This window comes from Myotis myotis, unplaced genomic scaffold (genome assembly GCF_014108235.1).
Source record: "Myotis myotis isolate mMyoMyo1 unplaced genomic scaffold, mMyoMyo1.p scaffold_m19_p_16, whole genome shotgun sequence".
Classification (NCBI taxonomy): Eukaryota; Metazoa; Chordata; class Mammalia; order Chiroptera; family Vespertilionidae; genus Myotis; species Myotis myotis.
Window position 1 is genome coordinate 12,925,106 of NW_023416320.1, and position 14,454 is coordinate 12,939,559.

Sequence of the window (14,454 nt, forward strand, 5' to 3'; positions counted from 1 at the left end):
GCTTCTCAAGCCAAGGAACATCTCCTTGAGATAAAAGTGTGGCTCTGTCAAACCCATTTGTGAAGTGTGTTCCTCCAAATGTCTAAGCAAATGCAGTAGTAGATTCTCACCTGGAATGGTGGAGGTGCTTGGTCCTTGAGCAGTGCCAGAGGCTGCTGTGGTAAGAGATCCCACAGCAGGGGCCAGGATAAAATCAATGTCACCATCTTTCAGTAAACAGAATAGCAGAATGCATATCATTATAGGCAACATATCCCTAACTTGTTTTCTTAACTGGACTTAAGGCTCTTCTGTACAAGCCAAACGACAAATCAGACAGAGGTTTAAATATAAACTTATTTCCCTAACTATAAAAGAAGGAATCCACTAGATAATTTACTGATTTACCCAGACGTATTGCTAAGTAGCTTATCAGTATGGAAATATTTCAGTAAGAAATACCTGACAAGATTTTCTGGAATTTTAATTCTTAAATTACAAACCCCTTAAACCAAATCTTTATAACTAAATTAGTTACAATACACATTACGCTTTTAAACATTTCAGATTTACCAATAACCCATTTAAAATGCTCAATTTCTCTTCTTTCATAACCCTGTCTTTTTGTTAAAAACTAAATAAAATAACAGATCTTACCAGGATCCATCGCAGGAGGATCAGGAACCCAACTAGGGGGGGCTATCGGGGGTGAAACTGGATCCTGATGGTCACTGGATGAAGCTCCAGCTTCATGTCTACCCAAACCAGCCGCTCTCAATGAACGTCTCATCATTTCCCGTAATCTCAAACTAGAAGAATATGGACAAAATGAAAACTCACTACCATGACTAAATGTAATGAAAAGGTACACAGAACTTCTCATCTGAGATCAAAGTTTGTTCTACAAGCAAATGCTCCAGGCAAAGGTAGTGAAGTACAAATGCCAATTCTGAAATCACAGAATAAATCAGTGAGGGACAGACATGAAACTGGAGGCTCCTAGTCCCCAGCTCAGCATTAAAACCACTAATTTAAGCACAGGGAACAAAAGTTGCCGTGAAGATTAGAAAATAATCTCTCATACAGTTAAGACAAATGAGCAGCTGAATATTAAAACAAAAAAAATTTTCTGTCCCATTTATAATTAGTAAGAATTAAGTTTAATAATAGACATCAGCGAACAGACTAAGCACAAAACTAGTACAGACTGATTTAACCCACTAAATCCCTTGTCTGTGATCTCAAAAGCAATTGAATTAATATTCAGAGTAAGTAATTTTACAACAAAGACCAATTTAGATTTATTTTTTATACACAGTTTGTTTTTTTAACAGTACGACTTCCATCACAATGAAATTAACGAATGAAACTGGAGCTTGTAAAATGTGTTGTTAGATTAATGTCTGGGCGTGATTTTTTTTTTCCTAAAAAAAAAAAAGTACTGCACAGATGTGCACATCACTAAAAAGAAAAATATCATAAACACAGACCTCGTTAGGGGAACTGGTAACTACCTACATATAAAAAAATCTGAACCTCTGAATAAAAGCTTACAAAGGCTACAAAATTAATACATTAAAAACTAACAGCAATTAAGAGAGAGCACATGAGGCAAATCAGACACAACTTTAGAGCTTCTGAATAGAGTAAAAATTCAATTTTAAGGGCCAGGCAACACAAGGGATTTCATTCTACCTTGCAGATTTAATCCCAAAGATATGACATTTCTGATGTAAAAGACCTAACACCTTACCAGGTGAGCATTATGTCTATAAATAAGTGATTTAGAAAGATTCTTAATGTTTGAATCTCTAATTATGATTATTTAATCCATAGTAAATGTGTTTTTCCACAGAAGTGATTTAGAAAGATTCTTATTAATGTTTGAATCTCTAATTATGATTATTTAATCCAAAGGAAATGTGTTTTCCCATAGCAATACATTTTCAAATTTTTAAGTATATTTTTATTTAAAGCATTTACGAAAATTTCTTTTAGAGACTACTTTCAGGAACACGTCTATTTTACAAGGGATTTTGCATGATGATGTACTTTTGGGAACAGAAACATTCTTTGGAAGTAAATTTTAGTGTCTCAAGTAGTATCTTAGTTATTATAACATTCACTATTTAAAAATACCTACAGTAAATTATTTTACGTTATCCATGTCTTCTCTCTCTCTCTCCCAATTCAGAAATCTGAGTTTAAGAGTCTTTATAGTATGGAGGGGAGTAGGTTGCAGTGATTATTTCGGGTGAAGTCACGGTCATGTCCAAAGACATCACCCAGAGAGAATGCAGGCTCCTTACCAGGAACAGCACACACCAGGGTGACTGTCCACACTATGATGCTCCTATGCAATTTCAATTAAGCTCAACATAGACACTTAGTATCCTAATGTGCCTTACTCAAAACATACACAGAGAATCAGCAATAATTGGGAAGCACTGCAAATGACCTGAAAATAAATGCATGTTTGGGCTTAACAAGAAGAAGGCTTACACCAGACCAGGATCACAAACTCAATGTCTCCTGGGCCCGGAAGATAAAGTAAGTCGAGGAAAGGGCAGGCAGGTGTAAGGAGGAGGGAACAATGACAAACTAGAGGTGTACACACTCATCTAAAAGCAGTCAAATCTTAAAGAAAAAAATGTAACATTGCACAGGCCAAAGAAAACATGTGGGCTATTCTCCAACCTCTAATTTAGAGTAGATTAAGAATAAATGAAGATAAATGGAGACCACAGTCTCATCTTGAACTTTCAAACTCCCAACTTTGTTGTTGTGATGTAGTCAATTCAATATTAAATGAGGGGACCATTCCTTGTCATTTAAAAAAGTTGTCCTTAACCTCTTTTCTTCATTAGGTCTTGGGAACATTTTTAAGTACAATGCCCAGCTCCTCATATAGATTCTTTAAAAACAAAAACAAAAAAACAAAAAAAAGAAAATTATTCTTCAAGATGTTGTACACAATTCATGAAGATTCACCTGTATCCTCAGTGGCTGAGGACAATACTGAGGAGATACCACCTTGGCTGCTAAGATTCAGAGTTTTGACATTTCTTCGTATAGGCTTGCCTGGAAGTCATCGTATTTTCTGACAATATGGAAGAATTCAAGGATGATGTAATTTCCTCTTTGTAAGCACGTAATATCCATGCTACAGAAGCCTGAGAATCCAGTCATGTTCAAACATACCACTGTGACAAAAAAGCGAAGGTCATGTGTCTTCCAGATTAACAATCTCTAGAGTACATACACCTGCAATCAGATGCATCAATCAAGCCTTCCACTAACTCTGCCCTTTGTACTCAGGAACTAGTGAGTCACACAACAAAACTTCTGAGTCAAATCATCATCTGAAGGCATTTAACAGTACTCCAGTCAACATTGAAACTGCATCAGTTTTGAGCTTAGAGCTCATGAATCCCAGCCTGCATAATCATCAAGGGGCATCGCCTAGAAAATCCATTGTAGGCTAGAGGAGGGTTTCACTTCAATGAAGCAGTCTGTGGACTTCCTACTGCCCGGCGTAGATAATAAGACTCCTGTGCTTTCATCTGTTCAATCGGCAGCCCTGAGCTTGAACTGTGTAAGAGCACTGCAGTGAAATCTTCGGCAAATGCCTCAAAGGAGCTTACTGGCAAATTATTTCTGTGAGCAACACATCACCCACTCTTGAAGCTCCTTTTAGTCTTTGCCTTCAAAAATAATCCTTATATGAAAAAAAGATGGCAGCACTGGCACTGGACCACCCATATCAGAGTCCAACTTGATTTGCACCTGTATATTCCCTGAGGAAATGAAAGACCTGAAATAATTCAGACACTAATTTCTTCATGAAGAATTTAAGTTGCTCTCCATTTTAGACCAAATACTTTGTCTGCTTAGTGTAATCCTAAACAAATAAGCTGGTCATCATTTCCATTTTGTATAGTCTATATAATGTTATGTACTGTTTTAAGTTATAATTTGGTCACCCAAAAATAGCTTTTTTATAAATCTCACTTTGGGATGTTTTTGAACCTGGGAAGCTATCAAGTTGGTACCAATATTAGAAGAATCATTTCTAAAGGGAAAGTTGAATATGGAACAGAAGATAGGCAGAGACTCTTCATTCTGAATAGACTTTACAACTATCACATTAGCACAGCGAGCAGTGCTCCATTAATGATCTGTCAAGTATTCAGTTTTGGCTGTCATGTCTATTATGAGTGTGCTTTTTCTTCAGAAAAACAACTATATCCTGAATTCTTTATATCCGTTACCTATTCAAACACCTAGTAATTGTCAATGTGTTAGTAAGGTTTGTCCATCCCACAACTCAGGAAGCCTGAAAGTTTATAATACCAACTATTCATAATATATACCAGCCTTTCATTTCTTCCCAGATCATTAAGACATCTGAGAAATTGACCTAAATAAGCAATCTGTAAATAAAAGATTGAGGTTCTTTCAATTACTGTTATTAGTTGTTCTCCAACTAAATAAAATAACTTCCTAGAAAACAAAAATGATCAATTTAAAACACATTCAAAGAATCAAGTTTGAACTACTTGTCTAAATTATCTCAAATTTTTGAAGCATCCTAGGTCCTACTGTTCTATGCTTAAATTCTAAGTAGGTATTATCAGATATTATTCCCAGGGAGGAACACAATAAAATAAAAGGACCCACCAATCATGCATATGATAGGTAAGAGATACATTTATTTCTGTACTTGGGTTATGTTTCTGTCAATGAAACTTTCCTGGTAAAAATCACATTACCTTCGGCTACTTGATGATCCAGCCCGGTTACCCGGGCCATTACTTGAAACGACTGATATTGCATTTGCAATGGCTTCAACTGCAGAAAGCCTTTCAGCAAAAGTATTTCTTTCAGAGCGCTCTGCTTCTGAAACATAAAAGAAGAAATTAGCATCAACTTAAACTTCAAACATAACTAAGAGATTAAATGTGTATAGGCCATTAAATGCTAATCGCTATGTATTCTCGAGTATGCTCTAATTTACATACCAGAGATAATTAATAACTTAAGTTTCCTCTCTAAAGCAATAAGCAATTAAGATATATTCAACTACAACCTTTAATATGAATTACTTTTTAAATCTGCCTTACTTTTCAAACCCAAAAGGTTAAGAATACTGTTATTCATAAATAGAATGAAACAGCTTTCACTACTAAGGAAGAAAAAGACCCCCGTATCAGTACCTCAATCTTAGTTTATATACTACGTATTCAAATCACTATTCTAAAATGTGGCTACTAGAAGATCGTTGGCAGAATTCAAAATAAGAAAAAGCATGAATTACACAGTTGCACTTCAGGTTTTCAGTTTTTCTCTTAATTCATCAATTAAAAACATTAAGGCAAAAATACTTATTTACTTTTCCAAAAACATCTAACAAATAATCAGGTGATTTTTCCCTCTACATTCTGAAATTTGAGATAAAGGTTGTTGCCTTAATATAACTTGTCTTCACTTAGTCATCTGAAATTATAAAACCTGTAAACCTCATAAGTATTACACATACAGTCTGTACATATCAGAGAGAATAGAACTCAAAACAACAAAAACACATTTGATTAAAATTTTATTTGCTTATGTCACACTCAATCCTAATAAGACACAAAATTGTACCTTCTAAGAATGACAAAACTCCTAGATTTTATGAAGAAAAATAAAAGTGCCATAATTTTTATAGTGATTTTTCTTTCCTTTAATAGTTACTATATTCTAAAATTCCTTTTAAAGATGTCGATATAAGTTTTAATCTCACCCTCCTCTTCTTTAGTTTCCTTATTGCTGGTTGGAAAGCAAACTGATACACAAGCATGCAAAATATTCCGATTTCCATCACATCTGTGGCTGATGAATGTCTGTAGCATCTGTAGATTCTGCTCTAAAACAACCGCTTGCTCAAGATTCATAAGATATTGTCGACAGGCCTCATAGTCACAGCGTAAGATGTGCTGCATTAAGGTTTGTTTCTGTGCTCAGACAAATTAGGGAAAATATCTTCAATAAATTTGAGTAACACTGCACATGTCAAAAATTTCTCATGGCCAACAAAATAATATAATCAGCTCTGCAAATAAGTAAAGACAATCTGAGGTAGCCTAGCAAAAGGAGCTGAACTTAAGGGTACACTTTAAATTAAATAAAGTATACAATTGACAGGAATGAAAAAAGGTGGGTAAATTTTCTGTTTAAAAACAACAACAACACAAAACAGTAAATATTTTCAGCTTTTGCAACTACCTCAACTCTGTGGCTACAGTGGGGAAGCAGCCATATACAATGTACAACTGAATGGCAGCAGCTAGATTTGGCCTGCAGGCCATATTCTGCCAACCCCTGGTTTATGTCATGTAAGCCAGCGGTTGCCAACCGGTGGACCACTGGTGGTTCGTGAGGTCCGAAAGATTGGCGACTGCTGATATAAGCGGTATATAACTATCAAATTAGGACCTTAATTAGTATTGTTAATCAATTAAGCGTATACATTTTATTTCAAACCTACTCATACCCTCTTAAAGGTTATTATCACACTATGGTACATGAAAACCAAAATCTTCAACTCCCCAGAAATTATGACACATGCAGTCCCCCAAACGTGACAACGAATGTCCTTCACTGTCAAAGACATGGTAGAACTGATAAAGCATCTATAATAATAAAAAGCGTAATATGCTGATTAAACCGGACAGCCGAACGACCTTCCAGACATCCTTCCAGATGAAGCTGGGGCTGCGAGGGCCAGGCCCCTTGCATGAATTTCATGCATCGGGCCTCTAGTAGAACATAATAACTATCAGAGACAGCATGCTATAGACTGAATATTTGTGTGTGTCTCCCCCCCTCCCCCCACCCAAATTCAAATGCTGAAACCCAATCCCCAATGCAATGGTGTTTGGAGGCGAGACCTTTGGGAAGTGATTAGGTCATCAATTTGGAGCCTCATGAATGGGATTAATGCACTTTAAAAAGGCTGAAGGCCCGGCCTCAGTGGTTGACAATCAACCTATGAACCAGGAGGTTGCACTTCGATTCCCAGTCAAGGCACATGCCCAGGTTGTGGGGTCAGTCCCCAGTGTGGGACATGCAGGAGGTGGCTGATCAATGATTCTCTCTCATCACTGATGTTTCTCTCTCTTCTCTCTCTCTCTCTCCCCCAACCCTCCCTCTCCCCCCTTTCATCTCTGAATCAATAAAAATATATATATTTTAAAAAAGACTGAAGAAAGCCGAGTTCTCCCCTCCCACCATATGAGGGTAAAGCAGGCCCTCACCAGACACCAAATCTGCCCACGCCTTGATTTTGGACTTCTATCCTCCAGAAATGGGAGAAATAAAATTCTGCTGTTTATAAGCCACTCAAGTCTACGGCAGCATAAACAGGCAAAGCCACAGCATGAACATACCGAAAAGTCCAAATGGGCTTCTTTCAGGACGTAAAACTATAGTTATGACATATTTAATGGAATGAATCCAAAGCACTGGGTTTGGAAAACAAACCAAGTACTATTGTTCATTTTAACTAGAATTAGAAATTACTGGAAGAAAGCAGGTGGGAAAAGAGTGTGGAAACACAAAGGAGAGAAGAAAGATGCATTCGAACAACCTGTTATCTCCCCCACCCCAAGCAGACTAAATAACCCATCCTTTCCCCCATCCTCATGGGGAGGAGAATTCAGGATTGGGGGAGGGGAGAGGAGGCACAAGAAAATATAGCTAAAAACTATCTTCAGTACCCACCACATTGATAAACCATTTTGATTGTGGAATTAAAACTAAGACTCTGAGGTGAACCCATAAACTACAATCTCCAGTTCAAGAGTATGAGGGCCACATAAGACTAACCCTGACACAGTCTGGTGACATACTAGTATATGCATTAATCAGTCTATTGAGAAAATATGTCAAAGTCTGTCCAAAGAATAAGCAGCACAGTACTTTTAAAAGTAACGAAAACCCACTCTGCAGCACTCCGCTGTGACACACTTTTCAAGCAGCCAGCCAGCCAGCCAGCCAGTCATCTGGTTGGAAGCAGCTGCTAAGGGAACTTCCATCTCCAACCTGCTGGACTGAACACGGGCTCTTGCACAGAGTGTCAGTATCACACTCACTGTTACAAGCAAAGAAGTTTATTTTGCATCACTCTATGTTGTATTTGTCACTTATTCGTACAGCAAAACGAAGGGAGAGGAGAGTTCATTAAAAATAATTCTTGCAAGTCTACTATGCACCAAGCCCTGAGGTACAAAGATAAATGAGTCACTTTATCCCTACCCGTGGGATGAGGACACATTTCATCTTTACCCCTGAGAAGCTGAAGAAGTGAAGGGGTCATGGAATCAAATGCCTGCAGAAGCATCTGAAGTAATATAAATGAATGAAGGAGGCTGGTTGTAAAAAGATAGACAAACTGTATAGTAAATAAATGACAACATGTGGACTCAGAGCAATAAATTTTAAGCAGCAGGAGCTGCAATGAATTGGAGAACAAGACACCATTCATTCTAGTTTTCCTCCAACCTTTATTCATGCTCCTTTTCTCAGTCTCTTAGGCAGGTTCCTTATTATCTCCTGGCATTTAAATGCTGGGCTGAGTCCTTAGACCTTTTCTCTTCTCCATAAGCTTGCTAATTGCATTACAGTTCCTTTAAATATCACAGATATGCATACTACATCTCCTAAGTATATTTCCCCAGCTTGGTCCTCTCTCTCTTGTCTTCAGACTTACACATCTAACTTTCTATGCACCATTTCCTCTTGGATATCTTAAAGGCATCTAAATCTAGCATGTCTAAAACCAAACTCCTGCCCTAGCCAGTTTGCTCAGTAGACAGAGCATTCATTGGCCTGTGGACTGATGGGTCCAGAGTTCGATTCCAGTCAAGTGTACATGCCTGGGTTTCGGGCTCAATCCCTAGTAGGGGGGAGTGCAGGAGGCAGCCGATCAATGCTTCTCTTTCATCATTGATGTTTCTTTCTCTCTCTCTCTCTCTCTCTCTCTCTTTCTCTCTCTCTCTCTCTCCCCCCCCCTTCCTCTCTGAAAAAAATATTTTTTAAAAAAATAAATAAATAAAACCAAACTCCTGCTATCACACCCCAGCCCCTGAACCTGCTTCATCACTAGTCTTCACCTCCATGAATGGCAATTTCATTTTTCTAAAAACTTTCACCCTCTTGCTTCCTCTATTTAACACCATATAGTTAGCCATAAGCAAATCCTGTTGGCTCTATCTGAAAACATATCTAGAATTATCTAAAATCTAACCAGTTATGACTCATAGCTGCCTCCTGAGCCAAGCCACCAGAATCACCTCCCACCTAGACTATTTTAATAGCCTCCTATGGCCTCCCTACTTCCCCTGTCCTCCTAGTACTCCCAGCATGTCAGCAGTGATCCTCTCTAAGTCCAATCAGGTCAATCTCTGCTCACATTGCTCCAATAAACTCCAAAGGTGTTACCTCCCCCAACAAATACCTCAACAGCAGCATGCGAAACGGACTCCTCCTCCTCCCTTTCTTCCTCCTATGTGTCCTCTCCACATCAGCCTCACCCGACTCAGACGCTGCACAGCCAACTCCTTCCTTTCATTTACTGCTGGCATCCAGTCACCACACTTTATAGCTTCTCCTTCCTCATCTCTCTCAAATCTATCCCCTCTTCCTCATTTTCAGTAATTCAAGCTTTCTCTCTCACTGGATAATTGTACTGGCCTGTTTACCTGGCCTCTGAACTTCTCCATCCACTGCTAAATCTCCCTTATGAAGAGCCAGCTTAAATTCCTTCTCCTCCTAGCTTTCAGGGGAACTCTGACACCCCTTAGGTTAGCACACAAGACTCCCTACTACCTTTCTCCAGGCTTAGCGGTGCCACTCACTAATCGTTATGGGCCCTACCTTCTGGTTCTATCAAAAGAATGTGCACGTCCTGGCCGGTGTTGCGAAGTGGTTAGAGTGTTAGCCTTGGCACCCAAGGGTCTTGGGTCCAATTCCCAGTCAAGGACATGTACCTGGGTTGCACATTTGATCCAAGTCCTCGGTTGGGGCATGTGTGGGAGGCAACCAATGTGTGTGTCTCTCGGCCTCCCTTCTTTCCACTCTTTCTAAAAATGAACACTAACCAAAAAAAGCAACAACCAACAAAAGAGATTGTACATATTCTCCCATGCCTGAGATAACAAACTCCCACCTTCATCTTGTGTCCAAAAGACTCCTCTCTTATTTAGAGTTCCATGTAGACATCGCCTCCTCAGAGAAGCCTTCTCTATAATCACAGTCTGATTTATAATGGTCCTCAGACTGTTTATGCCATTCTCAACACTTAAATTGCATGTAATCACTAATTTACTCATCTCTCTTGTCCTATTAGCTCCTATAGGGAGGGACAATGAATGATTTTTCAAGACTGCTTCCCTGGACTCCAGTATCTTCTGAATTCAAATACCAAGTAGTTTCCAAAGTCACATTACCTCTACAGCCATGATGATAATAGCAGCTTTCTTTTTGATTGTTGAATTGGCAGGCAGATTTATTAAAGAATGTACACCCATGCCAAGACTACTAATGGGTGGAAGATCAAGCCAATCAGGATCCCTTATTCCTCCCATGCAATCTTTGGCCATTGGGTAAATAGTACCATTTCCATCTCGAAGAATAATAGGAGACTCCTATAACAGAGAGAAAATAAAAGATGGCTACCAAACTGTACCTCTCATTTTTTCCAATAGGTGTATTTGTTTTTAATTAGATAATGGGTGTGTGTGTGTGTTAGTAATAATAACCAAATAAGAAACTTAGTATTCAAATGTGCTGAAAATTCTAAATTCTTCAATAGTTTAATAACAAGCAAACTAGAGCCAGATTCCAAGCTTCACGTAAATAACAATGTTGTCATGTCACTTTTCAAAAGCAAAAATAAGCCTCTGTACCTGTCCAGCAGTGAAAATGGCTACATTCCTCTCATTCTGACCAAGGAAAGCAATGCTGCTTGTCGGGAAATTGTTTTCCTGCTCTGCTTTTCCTGTCGCAAGATCAAAGATACAGTACCGTACCCAATTTCCAGTCTTCAAAACAGCATGCACACCTTTAAAACATGTAAATGTAAAAATATTATTACATGTCTTTAGTAATCTCTAATAAGTACTACCAAATTTTGACCTTTCTGCCCATATTTGTAAGTCAATTCTAACAGATACATTTTATTCCATAACATTACACCCAGAGAACAAAACTGTCAACTGCCTCAAATCACTTGATTCTGCTCAACTGCTGTACACAAGTGTTAAGAGGATATAGAATATGCCAGCTGAAAAACTTGCCGAATCTTTACCTTTGGAATCTACATTCACTGCTAATATTTCTGTTTTTTCAGGTATACAAAGCTTTTTAGGAGTCCTTTGGAAACAGTCAGGAACTTTTGGTGTTCCACCAGTTTTGACAACCTGCATGACACGAAAAGAATTTTGCTCTCAAATTCGTAACATCCCCAAGGAGTCAGTCCCAGTATTCACCCACTTAGCGAGTCCGCCACACTTACCTGCAGTTCATCGATTCTAAGTAACCTACAGTCCTGCAGGAGCGAAGAAGGGTCCGCATCTGAGCCAGAGCCGCTCTGACAGTTTGTATTGCTGGATGTGCCAGGAAATTTTACAGCAACATAGGCTCCGTCCACTTTTAGCACCTAGAAATAGAGGTAAGTAAATATGCTACATTAATAACTTATATGAAATCAGTACGCAAACGGCATTCATTCATTAATTTAACATTGAGGCATTTAATTCCTTGTATTTCTTCAATAATCACCAAGTTGTAAAATTAACCTGAACAAACTCGCCAAAACTTGATATCTATTAGCAAGGCTTATTTTCTAGAGAAAAGCTAAACTACATAGCCTGTGGATGTTTGGCAATCAACTGAAAAAATTAGTATAATCTACAAAATCCTCGCTCATTCCTCTTTATTAGTTTAGAGCCCCGCTGTGCAATGATGGCAATGTTCTGTACCTGCACTGTCCTATCTGAGAGCTATTAGTGGCTATTAAGCACTTGAAACGGGAGTTGATGTGACCGAGTAGCTGGCTTTAATGTTACTTAATTTTACTAAAATTAATTAGCCAAATACACAGTGAGGGGCTGCCATGCTGGACAGCACAGGTATACAGTCAATGCACGGAAAGGCAAGCGCAGGACTTGAAACTAGAATACCTGAGTCCCACCTCTGCTACTTACTGCTTTTGATTTTGCGCCAGTGAGACATTCTCAGAAGAAAAACCTGCCCATAAACTATAGTTATATTTTGACAATCAAATGAAAATGGAGTATGCAAAAGGTTTTTGTAAATTGCAGCATGTGGTGGGTATAACTATTCTTTCCATTAAGAACATATGAAAGAACATCATATTTCAGAAATTAATGGGCAATCAGGAAAACCTTTACTTTGCAGATATTTTACAACTACAGATCTATTTTGGTTTTAAGTATATGCAGAGAAAAAGAGGAAATTAATGCTATTCCAGCTGATAGCCTCTACTAACTTGTTTCCTAGAAGGCAAGACGCACTCCAGAAAGAAGGGAAGTGAAAGGTGACTTAGAGTAGTAAGATTTTTAAATGTTATGTAAAATGATCTCCATTAGAACCGTCTAACAGTTCCAGTCTAACAGTTATAATGGACTATATAAAAAGGTAATCTATCTTTGCAACTTTTCTGCACATCTAAAATTATTCCAAAACAATATTTCTTTAAAAATCAAATAGCATAAATGCTCAAGGAGAGGCATAATAATCATCTATCTGTCATGCGTAGAGGAGATACCAGCATCTCATTAGGGATGGAACTTTAAGAGGTCATTGAAGGTGAGAAATAAAGCAGCTTTGAAGAAAGAGCTGATGAACACTCACCAACCATAAACTCTTGGATAACCAATAGCATTACAGTTGTTAGTAATTAGTTCTTAGATATTCTGAACACACCTTGCCAACGGGAACATTCTTAACATCTTCCACAAAAACGACTTCCCGAAGAGACCACTGCTCTTCGTTCACCTTTTCCTCCTCTTTGGGGGCAGGGGTGGACCGTCGTCGTTCTTAGACAACAACAAAATGGTAAGTACCAAAAAGAAAATGTAAAAGAGACTTTATAGATTTCATCTAAGTATATGAATAAAAGATCATTCGTAAAGGGATACATAATTGAGGTAACACAGCAGTCCACCTGGGACCTATTGACCAACAGGTACTACACATAACACTTACTGTATGGCATTGACGCACTGCTGGCGATGGAGGATGCATCACTACACGTGGATGCCGGAGATGGTGGGGGTCCCATTTCTGTTTTCACTGGTTCCTGCTTGCTTTCAGGCCTGAGATTAGAAATAAGATTCTCCTTATAATTAGGAATGTGAAGTATCAGGCACTTGTCAAATCGCTATTTTTAAGACTCACGTTTATTCTTACATAAGGGAATAAAACATTAAAAATTTATACAAAATGGTATATTTTTAGGACTCAAGTTATTGTAGAGGGTACACAGTACCTACTTCAAATTTTTAGTACTGGTTTAAAATAGGGAAGAAAAATATACCATATAATGCTATCAACAACTTGGAACAATGCTTAAAATAAGCCTTATCAAGGAATAACAATGAAAGCTACACTTGGTTTATCAACATAGTTTTATCAAAAGCCTCTTGAGCAAACAAGTTTCACATTTCAGTGAACCCTGATGTGGACACATAACAATTTAACTGAAAAAAATGGTAAAAGCAGCCCTAACCGGCTTGGCTCAGTGGATAGAGCATCAGCCTGCGGACTCAAGGGTCCCAGGTTCGATTCCGGTCAAGGGCATGTACCTTGGTTGCGGGCACATCCCCAGTAGGGGGTGTGCAAGAGGCAGCTGGTCGATGTTTCTAACTCTCTATCCCTCTCCCTTCCTCTCTGTAAAAAAATCAATAAAATATATTTTTAAAAAAATGGTAAAAGCAAATAAATAAAAACATCCACTAGATCATTAATTTCTTGGAGTTCAAAGAAGGAACTCTACTCACAATGGTTACACAATTTATTCTTAAATCATCTGGTGATGAACCATCACCTGCTATAACTAACATGATAAATTAATTATAGGATTAAATAAACTACCCCTCTTCATTGAGTTAGTCTACAGATGCTAAAAATAAATATTTTTATTCATTAAAGGGCAGAAGTCAATTTTTAACCAAAAAAGTCACTTTTAGTCAGAATGTGTTATATACAGATCATCCTGGCATGTATTATAATCAGGGCCATCATCCTACCCTAACCTTCATCTTCTTCCCCCCACCAGGAACTTCATCTGAGTTTAGACACAGTCCACAGAAAACCAGTGCTGTTTTCACCAGCATTTAGCAAAGTGCTCGTGCAAGCACACATGAACAGTTGGCTCATGCAAATCTTGTGATGGTGGAAGCAAGCCGA

The 14,454-nt window shown here is 38.2% G+C and overlaps 1 protein-coding gene across 22 annotated transcripts in view; it reads right to left on the reverse strand.

The window, feature by feature from the left end:
• Positions 1–14,454, reverse strand: part of UBR5 (ubiquitin protein ligase E3 component n-recognin 5) — a 134,133-nt gene that overhangs the window by 44,718 nt on the left and 74,961 nt on the right. For 20 of the 22 annotated variants that reach the window (XR_004972440.1, XR_004972439.1, XM_036337918.1 and 17 more), the window contains exons 15-24: positions 13,252–13,361; positions 12,970–13,082; positions 11,537–11,680; positions 11,330–11,441; positions 10,929–11,083; positions 10,470–10,667; positions 5,765–5,975; positions 4,752–4,878; positions 637–788; positions 111–206 (exon numbers count right to left, since the gene is read on the reverse strand). Coding sequence is in view for 20 of the 22 variants with exons in the window: in XM_036337918.1 (XP_036193811.1) it covers positions 111–206; positions 637–788; positions 4,752–4,878; positions 5,765–5,975; positions 10,470–10,667; positions 10,929–11,083; positions 11,330–11,441; positions 11,537–11,680; positions 12,970–13,082; positions 13,252–13,361 (1,418 nt within the window). In the remaining 2 variants the exon portion in view is untranslated. The remainder of the gene's footprint in view (positions 1–110; positions 207–636; positions 789–4,751; positions 4,879–5,764; positions 5,976–10,469; positions 10,668–10,928; positions 11,084–11,329; positions 11,442–11,536; positions 11,681–12,969; positions 13,083–13,251; positions 13,362–14,454) is intronic. The other 2 variants (XM_036337911.1, XM_036337919.1) reach the window with 2 other exon arrangements.